The sequence below is a fragment of the Oncorhynchus tshawytscha genome, unplaced genomic scaffold (genome assembly GCF_018296145.1).
Source record: "Oncorhynchus tshawytscha isolate Ot180627B unplaced genomic scaffold, Otsh_v2.0 Un_contig_1009_pilon_pilon, whole genome shotgun sequence".
NCBI lineage: Eukaryota > Metazoa > Chordata > Actinopteri > Salmoniformes > Salmonidae > Oncorhynchus > Oncorhynchus tshawytscha.
In genome coordinates, this window is record NW_024609692.1 from 37,501 (window position 1) to 55,000 (window position 17,500).

At 47.5% G+C, this 17,500-nt stretch overlaps 1 protein-coding gene across 6 annotated transcripts in view; it reads left to right on the forward strand.

Moving 5' to 3' along the window:
* Window positions 1–17,500, forward strand: part of mad1l1 (mitotic arrest deficient 1 like 1) — a 142,787-nt gene that overhangs the window by 35,289 nt on the left and 89,998 nt on the right. For all 6 annotated transcript variants that reach the window (XR_006082597.1, XR_006082598.1, XR_006082599.1 and 3 more), the window contains 4 exons: window positions 144–284; window positions 7,087–7,143; window positions 8,250–8,341; window positions 12,481–12,571. Coding sequence is in view for 3 of the 6 variants with exons in the window: in XM_042316982.1 (XP_042172916.1) it covers window positions 144–284; window positions 7,087–7,143; window positions 8,250–8,341; window positions 12,481–12,571 (381 nt within the window). In the remaining 3 variants the exon portion in view is untranslated. The remainder of the gene's footprint in view (window positions 1–143; window positions 285–7,086; window positions 7,144–8,249; window positions 8,342–12,480; window positions 12,572–17,500) is intronic.

Consider the following 17,500-nt stretch of genomic DNA (forward strand, 5'->3'; position numbering starts at 1 on the left):
TCATTGTAAATAAGAATTAGTTCTTAACTGACTTGCCTCGTTAAATACATTAAAAAAAAAAATGGTTTATGACAAAAGCCTACGTGCCTCAATAATCAATGTGTTTTTAGTTGCCTCACTGTCTCTCTTTCCGTGTGTTCCAGGAGCGAGATGGGATGCGTGCTATCCTGGAGTCCTATGACAGTGAGCTGTCTTCTAGTGACTACACTCCTCAACTCAGCCGCAGGCTCAGAGAGGCAGAAGATGTACTGACCAAGACTCAGAACCACAATACAGAGATGGAGGTATGGAGACGGTCTGTCTGTGTCTCTGTCTGTCTGTGTCTCTGTCTCTGTCTGTCTGTGTCTCTGTCTGTCTGTGTCTCTGTCTGTCTGTCTCTGTCTGTCTGTGTCTCTGTCTGTCTGTGTCTCTGTCTGTCTGTGTCTCTGTCTGTCTCAACCTAGATGGCTGTGTCTCTGTCTGTCCACAATACAGAGATGGAGGTACGGAGACGGGCTGTCTGTGTCTCTGTCTGTCTCAACCTAGATGTCTGTGTCTCTGTCTCAACCTAGATGTCTGTCTATGTCTCTGTCTGTGTCTCTGTCTCAACCTAGATGTCTGTCTGTCTGAACCTAGATGTCTGTCTGTCTGTCTGAACCTAGATGTCTGTCTGTCTCTGTCTGTCTGTCTGAATCTAGATGTCTGTCTGAACCTAGATGTCTGTCTGAACCTAGATGTCTGTCTGTCTGTCTGTCTGTCTGTCTCAACCTAGATGTCTGTCTGTCTGTCTGTCTGTCTGTCTGTCTGTCTGTCTAGATGTCTGTCTGTCTGTCTGTCTGTCTGTCTGTCTGTCTGTCTGTCTGTCTGTCTGTCTGTCTGTCTGTCTGTCTCAACCTAGATGTCTGTCTGTCTGTCTCAACCTAGATGTCTGTGTCTGTCTGTCTGTCAACCTAGATGTCTGTCTGTCTGTCTCAACCTAGATGTCTGTCTGTCTGTCTGTCTGTCTGTCTCTAGATGTCTGTCTGTAGATGTCTGTCTGAACCTAGATGTCTGTCTGTCTAGATGTCTGTCTCAACTGTCTAGATGTAGATGTCTGTCTGTCTGTCTGTCAACCTAGATGTCTGTCTGTCTGTCTGTCTCAACCTAGATGTCTGTCTGTCTGTCTGTCTCAACCTAGATGTCTGTCTGTCTGTCTGTCAACCTAGATGTCTGTCTGTCTGTCTGATGTCTGTCTGTCTGTCTGTCTCAACCTAGATGTCTCTGTCTGTCTGTCTCAACCTAGATGTCTCTGTCTGTCTGTCTCAACCTAGATGTCTCTGTCTGTCTGTCTCAACCTAGATGTCTCTGTCTGTCTGTCTCAACCTAGATATGTCTGTCTGTCTCAACCTAGATGTCTGTCTCAACCTAGATGTCTCTTATGGAGCAGAATTTGAAATGGTGTTTTTTTATTTTGACATTGGATAAAAGTAGACACACAGAGCTACACGATGGTATCTCAGACACTACAGTTGAACAATGGGAAAGTCATTCTGCTTTGAAGTTGATCAACTTTGTAAACTCCCTTTTTGAGAAAATGGTCTTTGAATGTTTTGGTATCTGGTGAAGAGCTCTTCTTTGTCTACACCCATTTAGCAGAGTTCACACCTTCTTAAGCTTTAGCCCCACCCATCTCGTTTTGCTCTCAGAGCGAACACTTGGCGCTCTACTAACAGTACACTTTTAGTTTAAGACATATAGCTAGCAAGTTAGGTAAACCATGAACCTAGCTAGGCAAACAAAGTGTAAGATCACACACGTCACTTAACGTTAGCTAACGAGCCAACCAGTTAACGTTAGCTAGTTAACCTCTCTAGGGTACGTGGGGCGTCCCACCTCGTCAACAGCTACCAAGAATATGCATATCCTTGCTTCTGGGACTGAGCTACAGGCAGTTAGATTAGGGTATGTCTACAGGCAGTTAGATTCGGGTACGTCTACAGGCATTTAGATTAGGGTACGTCTACAGGCAGTTAGATTAGGGTACGTCTACAGGCAGTTAGATTAGGGTAAGTCTACAGGCAGTTAGATTAGGGTACGTCTTCAGGCAGTTAGATTAGGGTATGTCTTCAGGCGGAAATTGAGAAAAGGGGGGGGCCTGTCTAGGATGGAACCCAGTTTCACTAGCGTCCCACCTCGTCAACAGCCAGTGAAACTTTGCAGGGCGCCAAATTCAAAACAACAGAAATCCCATAATTAAAATTCCTCAAACATATACAAGTATATCCACCATTTTAAAGATAAACTTATTGTTAATCCCACCACAGTGTCCGATTTCAAAAAGGCTTTACGATGATAGCACACCAAACGATTATGTTAGGTCAGAGCCAAGTCACAGAAAAACACAGCCATTTTTCCAGCCAAAGCGAGGAGTCACAAAAAGCAGAAATAGAGATAAAAATTCATCACTAATCTTTGATGATCTTCATCAGATGACACTCATAGGACTTCATGTTACACAATACATGTATGTTTTATATCCAAAAATCTGAGTTTACATTGGCGCGTTACGTTTAGTAGTAACATTGAGCCACATCAATTTACAGAAATACTCATAATAAACATTGATAAAAGATACAACTGTTATCAACTGTGTCCGATTTCAAAAAAACTTTACGGAAAAAGCACACCATGCAATAATCTGAGTACAGCGCTCAGAGACCAAAACAACCCAAACAGATATCTGCCATGTTGTGGAGTCAACAGAAGTCAGAAATGGCATTAGAAATATTCACTTACCTTTGATCTTCATCAGAATGCACTCCCAGGAATCCAAGCTCCACAATTAATGTTTGATTTGTTCGATAAAGTCCATAATTTATGTCCAAATACCTCCTTTTTGTTCACACGTGTTTAACCCAGTAATCAAAATTCATGAGGCGCCATCACTAGGTGCTGACGAAAAGTCAAAGTTCCGTTACAGTCCGTAGAAACATGTCAAATGATGTATAGAATCAATCTTTAGAATGTTTTTAACATAAATCTTCAATAATGTTCCAACCGGAATATTCCTTTGTCTGTAGAATTGCAATGGAACGCGAGCTAACTATCACGTGACCGCGCGTGATCAGCTCATGCCTCTCTGGCAGACCTCTGACTCATTCCCCTCTCATTCGCCCCCACTTCACAGTTGAAGCCTCAAACAAGGTTCTAAAGACTGTTGACATCTAGTGGACGCCTTAGGAAGTGCAATATGACCCCAAGCTTCCCACAATAAATTGGGTGAATTTTGGCCCATTCTTCCTGACAGAGCTGGTGTACTTGAGTAAGGTTTGTAGGCCTCCTTGCTCACACATGCTTTTTCAGTTCTGCCCACAAATATTCTGTAGGGTTGAGGTCAGAGCTTTGTGATGGCCACTCCAATACCTTGACTTTGTTGTCCTTATGCCATTTTGCCACAACTTTAGAAATATGGTCATTGTCCATTTGGAAGACCCATTTGCTACCAAGCTTTAACTTCCCGACTGATGTCTTGAGATGTTGCTTCAATCTATCCATGTAGTTTTCCTGCCTCATGATGCCATCTATTTTGTGAAGTGCCCCAGTCCCTCCTGCAGCAAAGCAGCCCCACAACATGATGCTGCCACCCCCGTGCTTCACGGTTGGGATGGTGTTCTTCGGCTTGCAAGCCTCCCCATTCATCCAAACACATCGATGGTCATTATTGGAAAAAAACGTTCTATTTTTGTTTCATCAGACCAGAGGACATTTCCCCAAAAAGTACGATCTTGGTTCCCATGTGCAGTTGCAAACCGTAGTCTGGCTTTTTTATGGCGGTTTTGGAGCAGTGGCTTCTTCCTTGCTGAGCGGCCTTTCAGGTTATGTCGATATAGGCCTCGTTTTACTGTGGATATATTTGCACTTTCGCACCAGAGTGCGTTCATTTCTAGGAGACAGAATGCGTCTCCTTCCTGAGCGGTGTGACGGCTGCATGGTCCCATGGTGTTTATACTTTCGTACTATTGTTTGTACAGATGAACGTGGTACCTTCAGGCGTTTGGAAATTGTGGAGGTCTTGGCTGATTTTCTTTTGACTTTCCCATGATGTCAAGCAAAGAGGCACTGAGTTTGAAGGTAGGCCTTGAAATACATCCACAGGTACACCTCCAATGGACTCAATTGATGTCAATTAGCCTATCAGAAGCTTCTAAAGCCATGACATCATTTTCTGGAATTTTCCAAGCGGTTTAAAAGCACAGCCAACTTAGTGTATGTAAACTTCTGACCCACTGGAATTGTGATACAGTGAAATAATCTGTCTGTAAACAATTGTTGGAAAAATTACTTGTCATGCACAAAGTAGATGTCCTAACCAACTTGCCCAAACTCTAACTTGTTAAAACAAGAAATTCATAGAGTTGAAAAACGAGTTTTATTGACTCCAACCTAAGTGTATGTAAGCTTCCCACTTCAACTGTGCATGTATGTATCTTATGTTGAAATTAGTGGATTTGGCTATTTCAGCCACACCTGTTGCTGACAGGGGTATAAAATTGAGCATACATCCATGCAATCTCCATAGACAAACATTTGCAGTAGAATGGCCTTATTGAAGAGCTTGGTGACTTTCAACGTGACACCGTCATAGGATGGCACTTTTCCAACAAGTCAGTTTGTGAAATTTCTGCCCTGCTAGAGCTTCCCCGGTCAACTTTAAGTGCTGTTATTGTGAAGTGGAAACATCTAGAAGCAACAATGGCTCAGCCGTGAAGTGGTAGGCGACACGACCTCAGCAGAACGGGACCGCAGAGTGCTGAAGTGCAATGCTTGTAAAAATGGTCTGTCCTCTGTTACAACACTCACTACCGAGTTCCAAACTGCCTCTGTTACAACACTCACTACCGAGTTCCAAACTGTCCTCTGGAAGCAACACTCACTACCGAGTTGCAACACTCACTACCGAGTTCCAAACTGTCCTCTGTTACAACACTCACTACCGAGTTCCAAACTGTCCTCTGGAAGCAACACTCACTACCGAGTTCCAAACTGCCCTCTGTTGCAACACTCACTACCAAGTTCCAAACTGTCCTCTGTTACAACACTCACTACCGAGTTCCAAACTGTCCTCTGTTACAACACTCACTACCGAGTTCCAAACTGTCCTCTGAGTTCCAAAGCAACACTCACTACCGTTCCAAACTGTCCTCTGCAACACTCACTACCGAGTTCCAAACTGTCCTCTGTTACAACACTCACTACCGAGTTCCAAACTGCCTCTGTTACAACACTCACTACCGAGTTCCAAACTGTCCTCTGGAAGCAACACTCACTACCGAGTTGCAACACTCACTACCGAGTTCCAAACTGTCCTCTGTTACAACACTCACTACCGAGTTCCAAACTGTCCTCTGTTACAACACTCACTACCGAGTTCCAAACTGTCCTCTGGAAGCAACACTCACTACCGAGTTCCAAACTGTCCTCTGGAAGCAACACTCACTACCGAGTTCCAAACTGCCTCTGTTACAACACTCACTACCGAGTTCCAAACTGTCCTCTGGAAGCAACACTCACTACCGAGTTCCAAACTGCCCTCTGTTACAACACTCACTACCGAGTTCCAAACTGTCCTCTGGAAGCAACACTCACTACCGAGTTCCAAACTGTCCTCTGTTGCATCACTACCGAGTTCCAAACTGCCTCTGTTACAACACTCACTACCGAGTTCCAAACTGTCCTCTGAAGCAACACTCACTACCGAGTTCCAAACTGTCCTCTGGAAGCAACACTCACTACCGAGTTCCAAACTGTCCTCTGTTACAACACTCACTACCGAGTTCCAAACTGCCTCTGTTACAACACTCACTACCGAGTTCCAAACTGTCCTCTGGAAGCAACACTCACTACCGAGTTCCAAACTGCCTCTGTTACAACACTCACTACCGAGTTCCAAACTGCCTCTGTTACAACACTCTGGAAGCAACACTCACTACCGCGTTCCAAACTGTCCTCTGGAAGCAACACTCACTACCGAGTTCCAAACTGTCCTCTGGAAGCAACACTCACTACCGAGTTCCAAACTGCCCTCCGGAAGCAACATCATCACAATGACAGATATTACACGTTTCTAATTTTGACAGACAGTGGTTTAATTTCAAGCTACAGTGTACTGTTAGCTAGCTAGCTAACATTGGCTGTTTTCCTAGCTGATGTTAGTTATTCGTATCCCAGAGCCGTGTTCATGCAGGGTGGTAACCACGTGATCTGAGCTTCAATGGGTTTCCATGGCCGAGCAGCCGCACACAAGCCTAACATCACCATGCTCAATGACACTCGCGGCTGGACTGGTGTAAAGCTCGCCGCCACTGGACTCTGGAAACGCCTTCTCTGGAGGGATGAATCACGCTTCACCATCTGGCATTCCGACGGGTGAATCTGGGTTTGGTGGATGCCAGGAGAACGCTACCTGCCCCAATGCAAAGTGCCAACTGTAAAGTTTGGTGGAGGATGAATAATGGTCTGTGGCTGTTTTTCACGGTTGGAGCCCCTTATTTCAAGTGTAGGGAAATATTAGCGCTACAACATACAATGACATTCTAGACGATTCTGTTCCTTCCAACTTTGTGGCAGTTTGGGGAAGGCCCTTTCCTGTTTCAGCATGACAATGCCCCCGTGCACAAAGCAAGGTCCATACAGAAATGGTTTGTCGAAATCGATGCAGAAGAACTTCACTGTCCTGCACAGATCCCTGACTGCGAACCAGGCCTGGTCTCCCAACATCAGTGCCTGATCTCACTAATGCTCTTGTGGCTGAATGGAAGCAAGTCCCCGCAGCAATGTTCCAACATCTAGTGGAAAGCCCTCCAGGAAGAGTGGAGGCTGTTATAGAATATTTGGCTCTCTACCTATTGTATTTCCTCTCTGCCTGCCACATGCCCCCACACACACACACACACACACACACACACCCACCCACACACCCACACACACACCCACACACACACACACACACACACACACACACACACACACACACACACACACACACACACACACACACACACACACACACACACACACACACACACACACACCTCTTGTCTAAGTGGTGTTTTTCTCCCTCTTCTGCAGGTTCTGTTGACTAAAGCCCAAGAGGAGTCTGGGGCCCTCAAACTACAAGTACAGACTGTGAGTGTACACACCCACACACACACACACACACACACACACACACACACACACACACACACCCTGTGAAATAAAGCGTGTTTTTCCTAGACGGCGGTCGTTTATAACACACACTTGGCTGTTCCTGTTTCCAGGGCAACGTCACAATTGCCGTGGTGATGGGAAGTGACACGTGTGAAATCATCTCGTCTCGCCACACACACACACCCTCTCGTCTCTCCACCTTGTGATTACCTCTCTGTCTGAGGAGAGACAGAAGAGGGATAGGAATGAATGAATGTATCATTGTGTGTGTCTGAGTGGTGTTGAATCACGAGCCGCGTCCCTCTCCTCCTCTCTTCCCTTGTTACCCAGACATCTCCTTCATTGATTATTCTCCATCAGAGGAGAGACAGATGGAGGGGGATGCACCGGTGTGCTGTCTGTTTAGAGAATAGTGGTATAGAGAGGGAGGTGGAATATATGGGGGGGAGGGAGAGAGATGGTCAGTGGGAAGAAGGGAGAGATGGAGGGAGGGAGAGGGAGGATGGGGAGAGGGGGATGCACCGCTGTGCTGTCTGTTTAGGGAATAGTGGTATAGAGAATTTAGAGAGGGAGGTGGGAGGATGGAGGAGAGGGGGCCGGAGGGAGGATGGGGGAGAGGGGGCCGGAGGGAGGATGGGGGAGAGGGGGCCGGAGGGAGGATGGGGAGAGGGGGCTGGAGGGAGGATGGGGGAGAGGGGGAGAGGGGGCCGGAGGGAGGATGGGGGAGAGGGGGAGGATGGGGAGAGGGGGCCGGAGGGAGGGGGAGGAGGGGGCCGGAGGGAGGGGGAGGATGGGGGAGAGGGGGCTGGGGAGGATGGGGGCCGGAGGGAGGGGGAGGATGGGGAGAGGGGGCTGGGGAGGATGGGGGCCGGAGGGATGGAGGAGATGGGGGCCGGAGGGAGGGGGAGATGGGGGCCGGAGGGAGGGGAAGATGGGGGGATGGGGGGGAGGGATGGGGGAGATGGGGGATGGGGAGATGGGGGCCGGAGGGAGGGGATGGGGGGGGAGGGGGAAGGCATCGGAGTGATTGGGTCTGTTTTTATGTTAGTCTGGGTTACTAAATGTGTGTCTCTGTGTTCTAGATGGAGTTGGAGCTGGAGGTTATGAAGAAGCAGCAAGACTCCGTCGCCGAGGGCAACCCCTTAGCAACGAACGAGGAAGTCAACACACTCCGGTAACTCACACACTTAACACCAGTAGAGAGGTGAAGTACCATACTATATGGTTCAGTACTACCATACTGAACCATTTACAGAGAGGAGGAGAGAGTTCAGATGACTGGAGGGTGAGCGAGAATGGAGTGAGCCCTGGGGCCAGGCGGCTGGCTAGGGAGCGTTGGGGGCTAGGCGTCTGGCTAGGGAGTGTTGGGGGCTAGGCGTCTGGCTAGGGAGCGTTGGGGGCCAGGCGGCTGGCTAGGGAGCGTTGGGGGCCAGGCGGCTGGCTAGGGAGCGTTGGGGGCCAGGCGGCTGGCTAGGGAGCGTTGGGGGCCAGGCGGCTGGCTAGGGAGCGTTGGGGCCAGGCGGCTGGCTAGGGAGCGTTGGGGGCTAGGTGGGTTGCTAGGGAGCGCGGGGGGCTAGGTGGGTTGCTAGGGAGCGCGGGGGGCTAGGCGTCTTGCTAGGGAGCGCGGGGGCTAGGTGGGTTGCTAGGGAGCGCGGGGGGCTAAGGAGGAGGAGAGGCTGGGAGAAGAGGGTAGTTAGAGAAGTGGGGGTGAAGAAGAGGAGAAGAGGGTAGTTAGAGAAGTGGGGGGTGAAGAGGAGGAGAGGCTGAGAGAAGAGGGTAGTTAGAAAAGAGGGAGGAGGAGAGGGTAGTTAGAAGTGGGGGTGAAGAAGAGGAGAAGAGGGTAGTTAGAGAAGAGGGGGTGAAGAAGAGGAGCAGAGGCTGGGAGAAGAGGGTAGTTAGAGAAGAGGAGAGGCTGGGAGAAGAGGGTAGGGAGAAGTGGGGGGTGAAGAAGAGGAGAAGAGGGTAGTTAGAGAAGAGGGGGTGAAGAAGAGGAGCAGAGGCTGGGAGAAGAGGGTAGTTAGAGAAGAGGAGAGGCTGGGAGAAGAGGGTAGTTAGAGAAGTGGGGGTGAAGAAGAGGAGAAGAGGGTAGTGGGAGAAGAGGGGGGGTGAAGAAGAGGAGAAGAGGGTAGTTAGAGAAGTGGGTGTTGAAGAAGAGGAGAAGAGGGTAGTTAGAGAAGAGGGGGTGAAGAAGAGGAGCAGAGGCTGGGAGAAGAGGGTAGTTAGAGAAGTGGGGGTGAAGAAGAGGAGAGGCTGGGAGAAGAGGGGGGTGAAGAAGAGGAGGAGAGGGTAGTTAGAGAAGTGGGGGGTGAAGAAGAGGAGAAGAGGGTAGTTAGAGAAGTGGGGGTGAAGAAGAGGAGAAGAGGGTAGTTAGAGAAGTGGGGGTGAAGAAGAGGAGAAGAGGGTAGTTAGAGAAGAGGGGGTGAAGAAGAGGAGCAGAGGCTGGGAGAAGAGGGTAGTTAGAGAAGTGGGGGTGAAGAAGAGGAGAGGCTGGGAGAAGAGGGGGTGAAGAAGAGGAGGAGAGGGTAGTTAGAGAAGTGGGGGTGAAGAAGAGGAGCAGAGGCTGGGAGAAGAGGGTAGTTAGAGAAGTGGGGGGTGAAGAAGAGGAGAGGCTGGGAGAAGAGGGGGTGAAGAAGAGGAGGAGAGGGTAGTTAGAGAAGTGGGGGGTGAAGAAGAGGAGAAGAGGGTAGTTAGAGAAGAGGGGGTGAAGAAGAGGAGAGGCTGGGAGAAGAGGGGGGTGAAGAAGAGGAGGAGAGGCTGGGAGAAGAGGGAGGAGGAGAGGCTGGGAGAAGAGTGGTTAGAGAAGTGGGGGGTGAAGAAGAGGAGGAGAGGGATGTGAGGTCCACTGGGAGCGATAGAGGAAGAGATGGAGGTCAGACAGGTATGGAGGGAGAATCAAGTCGTTGGTCATGTGATGAAGAGTGAAGGAGACAGGAAGCCTATGGAGGAAGTCAAGGTGACGTCACAGTGCTGACCTAAAGTCACTCTGGACAGACTGACAGTCGACTGAAGAGGCAGGAAATACCATTCCACTGCTGAAGTAGGTTCATGTTTAGGAGGAAACAACTCTGCCAGCATTTTCATTTTGTCAAATTGACTTTAGACCGATGGCAATGTTGTCATTAGACATCATAACGACGCTGAGCGTCGCTGACGTCATGCTGTATCTAATGTCAATCTGTGACATCATAACGACGACCAGAGGTTAGCCAGCGACGCTGACGTCATGCTGTATCTAATGTCAATCTGTGACATCATAACGACGACCAGAGGTTAGCTAGAGACGCTGACGTTATGCTGCATCTAATGTCAATCTGTGACATCATAACGACGACCAGAGGTTAGCTAGAGACGCTGACGTTATGCTGCATCTAATGTCAATCTGTGACATCATAACGACGACCAGAGGTTAGCTAGAGACGCTGACGTCATGCTGCATCTAATGTCAATCTGTGACATCATAACGACGACCAGAGGTTTTCCTACTAATGACGTGTCTCCTTCAGAATGGGGTTGTACTGCTAAACCACTATAATTGACTTTTGGAGAAATCTTCATCAGCGTTAATTGACTTTGTATTGAGAATAAAGCAGTCGGCCGTCAGTCCACAACAAACGTTCAAAACAATATTGTCAGTTAACATGTAACCCATGAATAGAACACACAACGTTAGAACATAGAACTATGGAATACAGAACTATGGAACACACAACATTAGAACATAGAACTATGGAGTACAGAACTGTAGAATATAGAACTATGGAACACACAACTGTAGAATATAGAACTATGGAACACACAACTGTAGAATATACAACTATGGAACACACAACTGTAGAATATAGAACTATGGAACACACAACTGTAGAATATACAACTATGGAACACACAACTGTAGAATATACAACTATGGAACACACAACTGTAGAACATAGAACTATGGAACACAGAACTGTAGAATATACAACTATGGAACACACAACTGTAGAATATACAACTATGGAACACACAACTGTAGAATATAGAACTATGGAACACACAACGTTAGAACATAGAACTATGGAACACACAACTGTAGAATATAGAACTATGGAACACACAACTGTAGAATATAGAACTATGGAACACACAACTGTAGAACATAGAACTATGGAACACACAACTGTAGAATATACAACTATGGAACACACAACTGTAGAATATACAACTATGGAACACACAACTGTAGAATATACAACTATGGACTATGGAACAACTATGGAACACACAACTGTAGAATATACAACTATGGAACACACAACTGTAGAATATACAACTATGGAACACACAACTGTAGAATATACAACTATGGACTATGGAACAACTATGGAACACACAACTGTAGAATATAGAACTATGGAACACACAACTGTAGAATATAGAACTATGGAACACACAACTGTAGAATATAGAACTATGGAACACACAACTGTAGAATATAGAACTATGGAACACACAACTGTAGAATATAGAACTATGGAACACACAACTGTAGAATATACAACTATGGAACACACAACTGTAGAATATACAACTATGGAACACACAACTGTAGAATATACAACTATGGACTATGGAACAACTATGGAACACACAACTGTAGAATATACAACTATGGAACACACAACTGTAGAATATACAACTATGGACTATGGAACAACTATGGAACACACAACTGTAGAATATACAACTATGGAACACACAACTGTAGAATATACAACTATGGAACACACAACTGTAGAATATACAACTATGGAACACACAACTGTAGAATATACAACTATGGAACACACAACTGTAGAATATACAACTATGGAACACACAACTGTAGAATATACAACTATGGAACACACAACTGTAGAATATACAACTATGGAACACACAACTGAGGAATGAAGAACATTAGAATGTATGAAGCGATCTTGGTGCTTTATCTAGTTATCTTGTAGGGTTATTAAATTACTATTAGATGGTGTTCATGTCGTCATGACGACGACATGTTTACATCACAATGGCCTGACACACACCTGCTTTCCACTTTACCTACCTTACCCCATGTAGACTACACACACACACACACTTTACCATCAATTACACACATTGTGATTAGTGTCTCTGTTTCACTACAGTCTGGATATCAAAACAAACATTCAGTTCATTAATGGAGAGGCACCGCTTCATTACACTCAGTCATGATCGCTATTGAGCTCATTCATCTAAGGTGTGTGTGTGTGTGTGTGTGGTGTGTGTGTGTGGTGTGGTGTGGTGTGTTGGCAGGCTGAAGATTGAGGAGTTGGAGGGAGAGCGACAACGTCTGGAAGAACAGAACAATGTTCTAGAGCTGAGGCTGGAGAGACACAACTTACAGGTATACAGTCGTGTGTGTGAGGACTCGACATACGGGGCTGCTCTCTGGCCTGGGAGGTTTTGGTAACTCACCTGTCAATCATCCACGTCAGGGCTGCTCTCTGGCCTGGGAGGTTTTGGTAACTCACCTGTCAATCATCCACGTCAGGGCTGCTCTCTGGCCTGGGAGGTTTTGGTAACTCACCTGTCAATCATCCACGTCAGGGCTGCTCTGGCCTGGGAGGTTTTGGTAACTCACCTGTCAATCATCCACGTCAGGGCTGCTCTCTGGCCTGGTATATCCATGTGATATAGCCTACACCTTCACAGTAAATCCATGTGATATAATCTACACCTTCACAGTAAATCCATGTGATTTAGTCTACACCTTCACAGTAAATCCATGTAATATAGCCTACACCTTCACAGTAAATCCATGTGATTTAGTCTACACCTTCACAGTAAATCCATGTAATATAGCCTACAGAGAAGCCTAATTACCGTGTCTAAAACGGTCACGTGGAATTTGACTTGTCTTCGTGACTAGTGACCTCCGCTGTGGCGGTAATATGGTCACCATAACAGCCCTAGTTTCAGCCCAACTCATCCTCTCTCTGTGTGTGTGTGTGGATCTTAATAGAATCAGTCCTACTGTTGTCCCAGTCCTGATGGTCCCTAAAGCCACACAGAGATTAGATTCCCTATTCCACAGCAGTGATGGACACTATCAACTAGAGAGCGTTTTAGATCAGAGTGCTAGTTTAGAGTCTGCCTACATGTCTGGAGGACCTGTCTGGGGTAGACATGAAGGGTAGCTTTTTTCTGTCACTTTCTCTCTGTGACACACACACTTCCTGTCCCTGTATGTGTTCTGGTCACACACACACTTCCTGTCCCTGTGTGTGTTCTGGTCACACACACACTTCCTGTCCCTGTGTGTGTTCTGGTCACACACACACTTCCTGTCCCTGTGTGTGTTCTGGTCACACACACACACTTCCTGTCCCTGTGTGTGTTCTGCCCAACACACACACACTTCCTGTCCCTGTGTGTGTTCTGGTCACACACACACACTTCCTGTCCCTGTGTGTGTTCTGGTCCCACACACACACTTCCTGTCCCTGTGTGTTCCACACACACACTTCCTGTCCCTGTGTGTGTGTTCTGGTCATGGGACACACACTTCCTGTCCCTGTGTGTGTGTTCTGGTCACACACACACACTTCCTGTCCTGTGTGTGTGTTCTGTCACACACACACACTTCCTGTCCCTGTGTGTGTTCTGGTCACACACACACACTTCCTGTCCCTGTGTGTGTTCTGGTCACACACACACACTTCCTGTCCCTGTGTGTGTGTTCTGGTCACACACACACACACTTCCTGTCCCTGTGTGTGTGTTCTGGTCACACACACACACACTTCCTGTCCCTGTGTGTGTGTTCTGGTCACACACACACACACTTCCTGTCCCTGTGTGTGTGTTCTGGTCACACACACACACACACTTCCTGTCCCTGTGTGTGTGTTCTGGTCACACACACACACACTTCCTGTCCCTGTGTGTGTGTTCTGGTCACACACACACACTTCCTGTCCCTGTGTGTGTGTTCTGGTCACACACACACACTTCCTGTCCCTGTGTGTGTGTTCTGGTCACACACACACACTTCCTGTCCCTGTGTGTGTGTTCTGGTCACACACACACACTTCCTGTCCCTGTGTGTGTTCTGGTCACACACACACACTTCCTGTCCCTGTGTGTGTTCTGGTCACACACACACACTTCCTGTCCCTGTGTGTGTTCTGGTCACACACACACACTTCCTGTCCCTGTGTGTGTTCTGGTCACACACACACACTTCCTGTCCCTGTGTGTGTTCTGGTCACACACACACACTTCCTGTCCCTGTGTGTGTTCTGGTCACACACACACACTTCCTGTCCCTGTGTGTGTTCTGGTCACACACACACACTTCCTGTCCCACTTCCTGTCCCTGTCCCTGTGTGTTCTGGTCACACACACACTTCCTGTCCCTGTGTGTGTTCTGGTCACACACACACACTTCCTGTCCCTGTGTGTGTTCTGGTCACACACACACACTTCCTGTCCCTGTGTGTGTTCTGGTCACACACACACTTCCTGTCCCTGTGTGTTCTGGTCACACACACACACTTCCTGTCCCTGTGTGTGTTCTGGTCACACACACACACTTCCTGTCCCTGTGTGTGTTCTGGTCACACACACACACTTCCTGTCCCTGTGTGTTCTGGTTCTGGTCACACACACACACTTCCTGTCCCTGTGTGTGTTCTGGTCACACACGCACACTTCCTGTCCCTGTGTGTGTTCTGGTCACACACGCACACTTCCTGTCCCTGTGTGTGTTCTGGTCACACACACACACTTCCTGTCCCTGTGTGTGTTCTGGTCACACACACACACTTCCTGTCCCTGTGTGTGTTCTGGTCACACACGCACACTTCCTGTCCCTGTGTGTGTTCTGGTCACACACACACACTTCCTGTCCCTGTGTGTTCTGGTCACACACACACTTCCTGTCCCTGTGTGTGTTCTGGTCACACACACACTTCCTGTCCCTGTGTGTGTTCTGGTCACACACACACACTTCCTGTCCCTGTGTGTGTTCTGGTCACACACACACACTTCCTGTCCCTGTGTGTTCTGGTCACACACACACTTCCTGTCCCTGTGTGTTCTGGTCACACACACACTTCCTGTCCCTGTGTGTTCTGGTCACACACACACTTCCTGTCCCTGTGTGTTCTGGTCACACACACACTTCCTGTCCCTGTGTGTGTTCTGGTCACACACACACTTCCTGTCCCTGTGTGTGTTCTGGTCACACACACACACTTCCTGTCCCTGTGTGTTCTGGTCACACAGACACACACACTTCCTGTCCATGTGTGTGTTCTGGTCTAATTGTCAGATCTTTCTGGCGTCAGGTTCCAAACCATTTTCTAACAGTTACTGTGAACTCCACTGTTCCTCTCCTCTCTCTCTCTCTCTCTCTCTCCCTCCCTCTGTCTGTCTCTCTCACCCTCTGTCTGTCTCCCTCTCCCTCACTATTTTCTCCCCCTCTTCATTAAAAGAGAAGATGGTGTCTTACTAAAATGAGAGAAAAAGAGAAGAAAAAAAAGAAAAAGGGAAGCTTGACTAAAATGTTACCAATCTTTACTAAAATGTTACCAAGCTTTACTAAAATGTTACCAATCTTTACTAAAATGTTACCAAGCTTTACTAAAATGTTACCAAGCTTTACTAAAATGTTACCAAGCTTTACTAAAATGTTACCAAGCTTTACTAAAATGTTACCAAGCTTTACTAAAATGTTACCAAGCTTTACTAAAATGTTACCAAGCTTTACTAAAATGTTACCAAGCTTTACTAAAATGTTACCAAGCTTTACTAAAATGTTACCAAGCTTTACTCAAATGTTACCAAGCTTTACTAAAATGTTACCAAGCTTTACTCAAATGTTACCAATCTTTACTCAAATGTTACCAAGCTTTACTCAAATGTTACCAAGCTTTACTAAAATGTTACCAATCTTTACTCAAATGTTACCAAGCTTTACTAAAATGTTACCAAGCTTTACTAAAATGTTACCAAGCTTTACTAAAATGTTACCAAGCTTTACTAAAATGTTACCAAGCTTTACTAAAATGTTACCAAGCTTTACTAAAATGTTACCAAGCTTTACTAAAATGTTACCAAGCCTTACTAAAATGTTACCAAGCTTTACTAAAATGTTACCAAGTTTTACTAAAATGTTACCAAGCTTTACTAAAATGTTACCAACATTGTTACTCAATGTTACTCCTCTCCTCTCCTCTACACTCTTCTCTCCTCTACACTCCTCTCCTCTACACTCCTCTCCTCTCCTCTCCTCTCTCCTCTACTCCTCCTCTCCTCTCCTCTCCTCTACCTCCTCCTCTCCTCTCCTCTCCTCTCCTCTCCTCTCCTCTCCTCTCCTCTCCTCTCCTCTCCTCTCCTCTCCTCAAACTCCTCTACCTCCTCTCCTCTACTCTCCTCTCCTCTACACTCCTCTCCTCTCCTCTCCTCTCCTCTCCTCTCCTCTCCTCTCCTCTCCTCTCCTCTCCTCTCCTCTCCTCTCCTCTCCTCTCCTCTCCTCTCCTCTCCTCTCCTCTCCTCTCTCCTCTCCTCTCCTCTCCTCTCCTCTCCTCTCCTCTACACTCCTCTACACTCCTCTCCTCTCCTCTACTCTCCTCTACACTCCTCTCCACTCCCTCCTCTCCTCTCCTCTCCTCTCCTCTCCTCTCCTCTCCTCTCCTCTCCTCTCCTCTACACTCCTCTCCTCTACACTCTCCTCTCCTCTACACTCCTCTCCTCTACACTCCTCTCCTCTACACTCCTCTCCTCTACACTCCTCTCCTCTACACTCCTCTCCTCTCCTCTACACCCCTCTCCTCTCCTCTCCTCTCCTCTACACTCCTCTCCTCTACACTCCTCTGAACTGGTACTAGATAACAGCCCTCTCCTCTACACCCCACTGAACTGGTACTAGATAACAGCCCTCTCCTCTACACCCCACTGAACTGGTACTAGATAACAGCCCTCTCCTCTCCTCTCCTCTCCTCTCCTCTCCTCTCCTCTCCTACTCCTCTCTCTCTCCTCTCCTCTCCTCTCCTCTCCTCTCCTCTCCTCTCCTCTCCTCTCCTCTCCTCTCCTCTCCTCTCCTCTCCTCTCCTCTCCTCTCCCTCCCTCCTCTCCACTCCACTCCCTCCACTCCCTCCCTCCCTCCCTCCCTCCCTCTCCCTCCTCTCCTCTACCTCCTCTCCTCTACACTCCTCTCCTCTACCTCCTCTCCTCTACACTCCTCTCCTCTACCTCCTCTGAACTGGTACTAGATAACAGCCCTCTCCTCTACACGCCACTGAACTGGTACTAGATAACAGCCCTCTCC